Below are 11,767 nucleotides of genomic sequence, written 5' to 3' on the forward strand. Positions count from 1 at the left end.
CTTGGTGTTTTATGTATTTTTTACCTCGTATCAGTAAAATACATGATACTTTAAAAAAAAAAAACAGAGAGAATTGATTAAAGTTTTGAAAAAATTTTACTTATTTTGTAAATTATTTTTGTTATAAAATAAAACTATACAAAAAAAATAACAACAAGATCATAGTAAAATGATTAAAAAACGTCATTTCAAAATAATAATTTCACACGAATTATACTTTTGGGTGCCTATCGAAATCAAATTTTTGGTTTTTACAAAAATTTATTGTTCTTGTATTAAAATAAACTTATTTAGTTTTTATTTTTAAAATATAAAATAAAAAGAAGCAGAAATAATAATGAAATAAAGTAGACACTAATGAATACTATTTAACATTTTAATGGATAAATTATAGTAATGAAATACATGTTAATGTAGCATTTTTGTTACTCAGTGACTTTTCTAAGTGTTTCAATTGCGTTCATTAGTCAATTTAAAATTCAATCTTCCTTTCCCACAAAATTTCAGCAAATGAACAAAAAGCGTAAGAAAAAATAATGGAAAAACCAGAAAGAAAATTTTGAACATAAAGAATGAATAAGGAGGGAGAGAACCTGATAAAAGGAAACAGCGGGACCATTTGCGGGTCCCATCTCACGCGCACTACATTCCCATTACCTTTTACCGCTTTCCTTCTATTAAAATTTAAAACCCCATACCCCGAGCTATGATTAATCCGATCAGACGCGTACATTCAAATTCAACTGGGCTCATGGCTTCAGACACCAAACTGTATCTAACGGTGATCGCCCTCCTCATCACCACCGTTGCCGCTGCAACCGGATACACTAACCACACTGTCGGCGGTGGCGCCGGCTGGTTCTTCGATTCCAACACTAATAAATCCGCCGTCGATTACTCGTCTTGGGCTGCTAATCGAACTTTCAATCTTGGTGACTATCTCGGTACGCCCATTAACTTTAATATCCTTTTCTTTTTCTGGTACAACGTATTGTAGTAGAACCCTTTTGATTCTTTTTTCTCATTCATCTTTTATCTTCTTTAAATTTTTACATAGTATTTAGGACTAGTACAAATCAGACGGTGATCCAGACCTACAATGAGACGACGTACCAGAGCTGCACGATGGACGATGCTTCAGATACTGATACCTTCCAGTACAACGGAGGCAACACAGACTTCGATCAATTGTTGACCATCACAGTGCCGTTGACCATTGAAGGCACAAACTACTACTTCTCCGACGCCGACGATGGTGTCCAGTGCCAGCGTGGCATGGCATTCGAGATCCTCGTCAATCACGGCATCGGGTTGCCCCCCAGCCTCAACCAGCCGCCCCCTCCGCCATACGTCGAGCCGCCTGGAGCTGACTCGGCCCAGTCTCCACCTGTCACTATTTCTGGTGTATCGCCATCGTTGAATAACGGTGCGGTGGGGGTCGGCGCAGGAATAATGCTGTGTTCGCTTCTCTTTGCAGTTGCAGGAATGTTGATGTTCTAAAGTGTTAATTCGGCACGGTCGTCGGCCGGCCAAGATTTATTCCGACGTGTTTGAGGTTTAGGGAAATATTTATCCATATACTTTGTTGCTTTTGTTGATTGATAATTTTGAAACAGCAATGAATCATATACCTTTGCTAAATATTTGATTTTTCAAATTCCATAATTTTGAATAAAAACAATATTTTTTAGGCACAAAGCACAAAGACAAAATTAGTTGGCATTGAAAGGATTAAATCCCACTACTTATATTTAAGTGGTGGATTAATATGGTTAGTCATATCTTTTCCCTTACTTAACGGTTTAGGCACAGTTTTAATTTTTGTGTGGCTTTGCAGGCACTTTTTGTTCATACCTTTTTTTGAGTGGGGTTGACGAAAACCGTTACGCAATCAATTCATTATATATGTCTTTTATAATTTTAATTTTTTTAACTAATATCATTTTTTTTCTAGATTAACTATTTTTAAATAAGTTTGGTTTTCAAATTACTTTTAAACGTAAACAAATAGTCTAACTTTTGAATAAAAAATATTTTTGATAATTTTATTCAAAAAATAAAGATGTAAATATTTTAGGAATATAAGATATAGATAAAGATTATTGGGACACACCTTATACGATATTAGGAGGACACTACCGTAAATTTTCAAGTGGCTTTCTACGTATCTCGAAAACCCCTTTACATTACTATGGGGAGAGTCTTTTCTATTTAGTGCTAAAGCAGACTTTAAGTTAGTTAATTCTATTTATAACAATATTTATGTATTAAATATAGTAATAGAAATTAATGTGATAAATTTTAATATATTGAGAGAAGATATTATTTTTTTATTTAAAAATTTTAAACTCGTTAGCAAAATATTTTTATTTGTACAAAATGAACATAATTATTTTTCTCACCCAATAATATGCTTAAATCTTATAAGTAATTATTTTGGTAAGAGAAGAAAGGGATGAAAGAACAATATTAGTACTTCACTTTTAATGATTAATTTTGAAGATTAATATTTTATATTACAATTTAAGAATCATTACATAAAAAAATTTACAAGTGCTTGCATCATAAATTTTCACTCTTTTAACACTAGCTAATATAAGAAAAAAAAAACAAATTGCGAAAGACTTACCTCATAATTTCTTATAATCACACTATAAAGTCCAAATTAAACTAAATTTCAAACAAAAACTCATAAAAAAAAAGATCCGATCCTCTAATCGTAACTCTCTCATCCGAGTGTCACATTAAGTGCTTCAAAAATTGTAGTAAAAGAAGTATTTTAATCTCGCACAAGTAGAGAGATTTTAAAAATTTTATAAATACGAGTTTTATATATTTTATTAAATTATCTTTTTAATAAAATAATTATTTTATAATAAAATGACATCAAAACGGAAGCGATCTCATGTCACTGACAGCAAATATCTTTGGAGTGTAGACAAGCAACGACTAGGGGAGCATCGCCGAGCTTAAAAAAAAGGTGGACAAGCTGTTTTAATCTCGGGTCGGGCTTGGACAGGTGGGGGATTTTGGAAAGGTCTTTACCAAATTCAAAAGTAGAGAAAATTACAAGGCAAAAGTACAAAATCTCCTTTTGTGGACCTCACGCCCCCTTAAAAGATTTTCATATTAATTTATTTCTTTATTGAATCGCCGATAGAAACAAAACTGACAGGCGCGTAATTAAAAAAAAAAAAAGGAAAATTGAATGCGGAAGATTTAAAGGCACAGACGAGAAAGAAAGAAAGGAAGAGGCTCGCTCTCTCTCTCTCTCTTCTCTTCCTCCTCCAGGCCTGGCCTACCTCACTTGAATGCTTCTTTTCATTGTTCTTTCGAGGGCCAACGCCCACATCCAACTCTCTTGATAAAGACGTTTTTGTTTCTGGAGCAAACTTAAAACTGATAAGTAGGGCGAGATTGATTCACTGAAATAATTTTGGAGTGAGAAAGTTTATAGAAACCAAAGTGTTTTAAACGTAAATTCCTTTTTCTTATTTTATTTTATTTTATTTTGGTTTTCTCTCTTATCCGATCCCCAATTTCTTCTCTGAGTTTTCAATTGCAACTGTAGCTCTTTTTTTCTGTCTTTCTCCTTTTTCTTGCCTCTACGCCTACTTCTTTATTTGTGTTTCTCGGAACTCGTTTTTGTTTGTTGCTTTATTTGTTTATTTTTTCGAGATATTTCTGTTTGGTTTCCAGGAAAATGGGGCTGATTTCGGGGATTTTGATGGGGATGATCTTCGGTATTTCATTGATGGCTGGCTGGCGTCATATGATGAGGTACCGAAGCACTAAGCGAATCGCGAAGGTACTTTCGTTTCCATAATTTTTTTTTAAAGAAAAATTTCGGTTTATCATGTTCTTAATCTGCTTAGGTTTCTTTGATTAGTTCCGATTCTTATTCCTTCGTTGAATTAATGGTATTTCGTTAAACTTCCAGTTAATTCGGTATTTTGATTGATTGATGAATTTAGTTAAGGAGAATTTTAAATAGTTGTCGAAAACTGGTTGAGTAAATTCATTTTAATTTCTCTTGTATTAGCCGCCTGCAGTACCCATGGTTTCTACTGTTTGCCTTGATTTGTGGTTTGAACTGTCCAATATTTCGAGTTTTAGATAGTGGACTTGAAGTTTCTAGTATAGCAATTTGACAGATAAGAGTCGCCTGAATAGATATGGAAAATTTGTGCAGAACATTAGGTACTTGCTATGTTAGCAATCAAGGCCAGCGAACATCATATTTGATTCACACCTAGATCAATCTTAACATAAAGTTTCGTGTTTTGAGTTGAACTGAAGCAATAGCTTTAAGCTTAGGAAGGAATTAACTCATTAAATAATCTTTTAGTGCACTTGCAATTGTTATTCACTATGTCCAATTAAAATCTGATTAATTTGGTTGGGCAGTAATTATATAAGTGTTTTGAGGTGGTTTTACAGTATTCTCTTTTATGCTTTCTGTATGATGTTCTCATGGATTGTACTTAAATACGCTATATGTTTTGAGTGTTTGATACAATGTGGGAGAAGCATATGTCCATTGCCTTGTCAGTTAGGTAATGTATCTACTTTTTGTTCGTCTTAATGGACACTGAAGTGTTCACTAGGGTTATTTGTTGTGACTCAGTCAACTTATAAGCTTATAGATGCATTCAGCTTTTCAGATGCTCATTAATCATTATATTTGTCTTTTTTGGCAGGCAGCTGATATAAAAGTTCTTGGGTCTCTCAGCAGAGATGATCTGAAGAAAATTTGTGGTGAAAACTTTCCTGAATGGATATCTTTCCCTGTCTATGAACAGGTTGGTTTACTGGTGTCAGATTAATTAGTACTCCTGTTTGGGTACCTAAAATTAGCTTCTGATTTAATTGTTTCTTGATTTTATTGAGGGCAATATCTTCTACCAATTTGTTTGAGACAGTTGGGTTTAATATAAAATCATATTTAACTTGACTTTTAGTGCCTAAAATATACATCTTTGAAGACTAGATACATCTGCATGTTCTAGGTGTAGAAAAGATTTACTTTCACTTTTGCTATTAAGATTTGATGCAGTGTGGTTGCTTACCATCTTATGGTTGGTTGGCTGTTTTAGGTGAAATGGTTGAACAAGCAATTGAGCAAATTATGGCCTTCTGTTGCGGAGGTAAACTACTTGTTTCTTTACCTTCATTTTATTTGCAATAAGTTTCATAACAGTTACTATTTATTTCTTTCAAGAAGACTGAGAGAGATTATGCTAGTAAAGCTAAAGGAACTTAGCAGTTTGGCTTTTGTGTCACTGAGTTGTTCCACTAGATTGGGCAGCTTATTCGGCTCTTTTGATGTTTTATGAACTGGAAAATAATTGCAATTGTGTATACACATTAAGTTGGCTATCTGCTGTATTGTTCATGCCAAGCTCATATATTCTAACAGAACCGAATTTAGTTTTCCTGTTTTTGGTCAAAATGAATTTTTTTTGGTGAAGGAAGAAGGACACACGAGTGAGTGAAGAATTGGTAATAATTTAAATGGCTTCCCATAATATAATAAATATTCTATTTATAAAGTATTGAGCCAAAGGTTTTTTAATATTTATTTTCAGGCAGCATCAGCTGTAATCAAAGAATCTGTTGAACCACTCTTGGAAGAATATCGACCTCCAGGAATTACTTCACTAAAGTTTAGCAAATTGTCTCTTGGCACTGTGGCTCCCAAGATTGAAGGTATAACTCAATGGAGAGTGTGACCTCATTTTGCTTGCTTTTACTTGGTATAGCCACTGTATCTTGTAGCATGTTATATCCTCTGTAAACTATTGCTTAAGCATTTCTACCTGTGTGATTACTTATGAAATGTAGGTATTCGAGTTCAGAGCCTTAAGAAAGGTCAAATCACAATGGATATTGATCTTAGGTGGGGTGGTGATCCAAGTATAATTTTAGGTGTTGAAGCTGCACTTGTTGCTTCAATCCCAATTCAGGTTGGTGCATGAACAACCTTTCAAACCTTTTATTGATATTAAATGTAATTATGTTCAAACATGGTTTTTTTTTTTCATCTTTAGAGTTTGAATCTTATGGGATGAGATTATTGCTATACTATTAGTTTGTTGCTCTATGATGCAGTTGAAGGATCTTCAAGTTTTCACTGTTATTCGTGTCATCTTCCAACTTGCTGAAGAGATACCTTGTATTTCTGCTGTAGTCGTTGCTCTCCTTTCTGAGGTACCATTAGAGTATTATCTGAATTGCTGCAAATGTACAGGGGTTTTAGTTAAAAAAAAATATTGTGTAGGATTTTTTTTGAGAAACTGGTTAATCTGCACCATGTGACACGTGGTTTCCTATGTTGTATGATTGTCTAGAATCTGATGCAAGTTTTCATAAATTTCTGAAAAGAAGTGGTTATTTTAATGGGTATAGATGATTCCTTTTCAGGAAGATGTCATAGATGGCTGGTCACTGTATCAGGTCAATGATGCCCTAATTGAAAATTTTGCCACTCATCTGTGTAAATTTCAAAGAAGTTGGCATTGGAAATTGAGAAATGATAACTGCACAGCTCACACCATTTAGCACTTTGTTTTTTAGTTGTTTATGTTAAGAAGAATATTATTTCCAACTTTTTTAGTGTCCTTTCTGCTTTCTATAAAAAATTTTCTTATTTTTAATTAACCTTTGCTATGAAATGCTATTTGCAAATGGCTTTAATCAAATTCTGAAGAATATTAGGTAGATTATATAGTTCTGTTGCACTGATTTTCATTTTTTTTCTTAATGCAATCAGCCAAAGCCTAGAATTGATTACACTTTGAAGGCTGTTGGTGGAAGCTTAACAGCAATTCCTGGAATTTCAGATATGATTGATGTAAGTTTTCTTGGTTTTGGTTTTTTACTTCTTTAACATGTTCGCATGCTTTATTGATTTGGCATTCTTAGATAAACTCATTAATTTTGTAGATTGTTCCACCTTTGTTATATTCTGTAGGATACTGTGGACACAATCATCACAGACATGCTTCAGTGGCCACACAGAATTGTTGTTCCAATTGGTGGTATACCAGTTGATACAAGGTGATTCTGAAACTTTTGATCCTGTGCTATTCTCTGTTTGGGTGATAAGCTGCATTCCGGTAGTGCATGCAAAACTATTATTTCTTCCAAAACCAAGTTTCAGTATTTGGATTAAATTCACTGTGAGATATTTTTTTTTCAACTTTTTTTATCCATAAAGCAGCACTTATATTCCTTGACATGCTCATGCTCCTAAAGATCCATGTGGTCCAACATGATATAGAAGAAAAGGAAAAGTCATTTATCTAAATATATGGTGTTGTCTTCTCATGGTATTTGAAATTTATATTATGCAAAATTTTAAAAAGCTTAGCATTTATTTTAATTTCAATTTGGATGTCAAAGAATTCTTCGGAATGTTGGATGAATACCACTTCTCCTTTTGTTATGCAGTGAATTAGAGCTTAAACCAGAGGGAAAGCTGACAGTTACAGTAGTCAAAGCAATTGACCTAAAGAACATGGAAATGATTGGAAAATCTGATCCTTATGTGGTTGTGCACATTCGGCCTCTCTTCAAGGTTAAAACAAAAGTTATTGAGAACAACCTGAATCCTGTTTGGAATCAAACATTCGAGTTGATTGCAGAAGACAGAGAGACGCAGGCGCTTACTGTTGAGGTTTTTCTGAACCAATTTGTCTTTTCCTCTTTTTGCTTATGTTATCATACTTGCCTTTTTACTGAATATTGTGCTTCAATGTGTGAAATTTCAAAATTTTAGTTTTGTTGACAGAATGACATTTTTGTTTTTTTATTCATATTTTTTGCTAATGTTATGATATATACACACATACATATAGATACACCAATTACAATTAGTTAATGCAATGTTCATTATGGCTGGAAACAGGTTTTCGACCAGGACATTGGGCAAGACAAGAGGCTAGGAATTGCAAAATTCCGTTTGATTGACTTGGAACCGGAGACACCAAAGGAGGTTAATTTGAGCCTTTTAGCCTCACTTGATACACTTAAAGTAAAAGATAAGAAGGACAGAGGAAGTTGTGTCATTAAGGTAGATATTTGGTTTTGAAATTGCATTTGTTTATGTTTTCGTGTTCAGATGCTGGATTTTTAATAGTATTGTGGTAGCTCTTGATGTCATTAAATTTATTTACATCCTCCATTTGCTTCTAGCTTTATCTATGTGATGTCCTCTCTGATACCATTGGAATGCCAGAGATGGGTTTTTTCTCCTCATAATCACATCTAGTTATTTTCAGCATTTTGATGAATGAAGATTTCCTCCTCTTTTTTTTTCAGTCTAGTATTGGGTGTTTCTGATTAATATATTATTTATTATATACTTTCAGCTTTTGTACCATCAGTTTAGCAAGGAGGAGCAGTTGATTGCTTTAGAAGAAGAGAAGAGGATCCTAGAAGAAAGGAAGAGATTGAAAGAAGCAGGAGTTATTGGAAGCACAATGGATGCACTTGATGGAGCGGTATCACTGGTTGGATCTGGTGTTGGATTGGTGGGTACTGGAATTGGTGCTGGAGTTGGGCTTGTCGGAACTGGTGTAGGTGCTGGAGTTGGGATTGTCGGGAGTGGCCTTGGAGCTGTTGGCAGTGGCCTTAGCAAAGCAGGAAAGTTCATGGGGAGGACCATAACAGGAGGGCATTCCAGCAAAAAGAGTGGTAGCTCAACTCCAGTGAATAGCATCCAAGAAAATGGTGGTGCAAAGCCGCTCTAACTTGGGATGCTGAAGAATGTGAATTCGGCCTTCAGTTTGTAGCATGTAGTGATTAGACACAAAACAGTTCTCTGCTTTTGTTCTTTCTAGTAGTCTGGAATTTGATTGCATAAGTGTTGTTCATTCTGATTCTGTGTGTTTGTATCTAAACGTGTAATAATCGTTTGAATATCATTCAAAGTTCTGCGCATATTGACTCCTAACTAGTCTGTCGACGAGACGATGAGTTGGTTTCCAGAAAAGCAGTACTTTCAGAAATATTCCCGAAATTTTGAGGAGAAGTCAAAATACGGGATTGGATTATGACATAATATAATAATTTAATCAATTAACTTTTCCTGTGAATTCTTTAGGCCTCAGAATTTCGAGTCAAGAGTCCCTAAATTGTAATGTAATTAAATTTATAATTCTTAGCGGGAATGTACGGTGATTTCGTGATATACCAGAATTAGGAAATATCAGGAGGTCTTTTTGTTATATAAAATAAGTTGTTAGCAGTAAATCTTAAAAGAACTCGCAGAAAGAAAAAAAACAAACAAAAAGAGCTACTCTTTTTTTCTACTTCGTAATTTCTCCTATGGCAAAAGAATTTGTAGTCGTTTGGGGTTATATTGTGTGTGATTTTTAGACAAGATTTACTCAATTCAAGATCATGTTTGGATGGACACAGTTTATCAGTCTTGGCAAACTTCACTCAAAGATGAAAAAATCTATCTTTCTATTTGTTTGATGTTTTCAGAAAGTAATGACAAATGTTGTTTTAACGTTAATGCAGAAAAATTATTGATATTTTTGAGCTCAAATTGTTGGAAATCTGAGGAAGGAGGTGTTGGGTGTCACAGTCACATGAATTTTACATCAAGATAATGCTCCAAACGGGTAATGTCACGAAATCCCATATTAAAAAAAAACTCTCAATGGAGAAGTGGATGTCATGGTTTTATAAAGGTAATCGTTAAATTTTACATTAACTATGTACTAAAGTGATATTAAACATTTCAAAATTCACATCACTCTCAACTTGTGAGGTGTCAATACCTCATAAGAGTTAATGTGATCATTTTGGTTGGTTAATTATTTTCGACTTTAATCTATAAATTCAATTGTTTAATCTTTTATCGAGAGCCACTTTGATTTGAAAATTTAGAAATTCAATTGTTTAAACTTTTGTCGAGAACTTTCCCAAATTGTATTATTATGGCAATTTATGGAATGATCAATAAAAATAAGACCACTTTTCCCATATTGTATTATTATGGTCAATTTAATCCCATCTTGATTTGAAAATCTAGAAATTCCATTGTTTAATCTAGACTTTCCCCAAATTGTATTATTATGGCAATTTATGGAATGACCAATAAAAATAAAACCACCTTCCTCGTATTGTATTATTATGACAATATATGGAATGACTAATAAAGATAAGATCTTAGCCTTTGCAAAATCCAGTGATCAAGTATGCACTCAAAATTCTTCCCTTTCTCAATTGGATGATATCAATTGTTTCAATAGTCATTTATTTGCTGTTAGTATGACGGGGTAATTTCTTATATATAAGAACCTAAACGAAAACATCTCTAAAAATCATTGAATTCGTTGTATCACTACTTATAATTAATCTTGATTATAAGAAATATATTTTTAATTTGGATGATGATATTTGTATAATTATTCATGACGTTCATTGATATCAAATCCATTATGATAATGGAAATGTTTTAACAAAAAATTTTGAAATTTTAAAATTTGACATGCACATAAAGAATTGAGAGAAAATATTGTAAGCGGGTAACTACTTCTTGTTTCTTGAGAAATACTAAAAAAAATGAAGACCCTTTATATAGGAAAAGGTTTCTCACATTGGAAGACTCCAGGCATCTTAAACACTTTGTCTAAGTTTGCAATGCATCTCTTAAGAACTTCTGCAAACAATTAACTTAAAATCTAAAATGTTCTAATCCCTTCTAGAATATTGAAGCGCTTTAATTTATACACATAAGTTTTTAATTTTTTAAGGGTAAATTTTAAATTTCAATATTTTCTCCATAAATTCAATTTAACTAATGAAAAGCAAATATATAAAAGAAAACTTTTTGAAAATATCCTTGTTTCTTTTTTGTGAAACTTGAATTTTATTTTTGAAAATTTTAAAAATATTTTGCTTTTATTATATTGTGAGCTTTTTGAAAAAAAAATTAATCGTTAAATGTAGATGGATGTTTAACCTGTCCAAATAAAATGGAAACCGAACAAATGATTTATGATTAGAGTAAGAAAAATTTAATAAAATTTTATTTTTTTATGACTTTAATTTTTATTTATATTTCTGTCTCTATCTTTCAATCTTTTTACAATATTCAAATAAACTTCGATTTTAAATTTTTGAAAAAAAATTAACAAAAACATAATACTAATTAAAGAGCTTGATATTAAAATTTATTTAACATAATAAAATATGCAATATTTATGATTTTATTTAATTGATAATTTTATTATTTTTTGAAAAATTATTATAAAATAAAAATAATATCATAATTGATTAAAAATAGATAAATAACTACAATGCGATACTAGCACTCGAGTATTTATCGTATTAATTGGTACATGATTTGAATTTCTTTTCTCTCAATTATAAAAAAAAACCTATTAATATAACACTGATAATTTGTTATATTTTTTCATCTAAAATACATATCATATGTATAATGTAAAATTCATTTATTTTACTAGCATTCTTTAAATAATTTTTTTTTGTATGTTTGCTACAAAAGAAAACCGAAAAGAAAATAAAAAATAATTTAACCTCTTTCATAATAATTTGTATAGTATATTTCACTTCATAAATGCTGCGTCCTATATTTCAATTTCAGTATTCTTTCCATAATTAATATCTTTCATTTTCTTCACTTAGAAGCAAAGATTAAAATTTTTAAATCATGTAAAAAAGAAAAAACACAAAGATTAAAACTTTTGCTACAAGCAGAATAAATAAAGGAAATAATTTTTTTTAAAGA

General features: G+C 32.0%; 2 protein-coding genes across 2 annotated transcripts; both read left to right on the forward strand.

The window, feature by feature from the left end:
• The first annotated feature begins 672 nt into the window (after positions 1–672).
• On the forward strand, positions 673–1,641 carry LOC18614263 (early nodulin-like protein 18). Its single transcript, XM_018115007.2, has 2 exons — positions 673–944; positions 1,058–1,641. The coding sequence occupies exons 1-2, from the start codon at positions 707–709 to the stop codon at positions 1,498–1,500; spliced, it is 681 nt and encodes a 226-aa protein (XP_017970496.2). The 5' UTR covers positions 673–706; the 3' UTR covers positions 1,501–1,641.
• A 1,610-nt stretch (positions 1,642–3,251) lies between these two features.
• NTMC2T4 (Calcium-dependent lipid-binding (CaLB domain) family protein) lies at positions 3,252–8,956 on the forward strand. The gene is made up of 12 exons (XM_007051941.3): positions 3,252–3,476; positions 3,700–3,808; positions 4,701–4,802; positions 5,097–5,147; positions 5,589–5,709; positions 5,845–5,966; positions 6,112–6,210; positions 6,773–6,853; positions 6,974–7,059; positions 7,453–7,678; positions 7,910–8,074; positions 8,373–8,956. The coding sequence occupies exons 2-12, from the start codon at positions 3,704–3,706 to the stop codon at positions 8,751–8,753; spliced, it is 1,539 nt and encodes a 512-aa protein (XP_007052003.2). The 5' UTR covers positions 3,252–3,476; positions 3,700–3,703; the 3' UTR covers positions 8,754–8,956.
• Positions 8,957–11,767: the final 2,811 nt, after the last annotated feature.

This window comes from Theobroma cacao, chromosome 1, assembly GCF_053813885.1.
Source record: "Theobroma cacao isolate CCN51 chromosome 1, ASM5381388v1, whole genome shotgun sequence".
Classification (NCBI taxonomy): domain Eukaryota; kingdom Viridiplantae; phylum Streptophyta; class Magnoliopsida; order Malvales; family Malvaceae; genus Theobroma; species Theobroma cacao.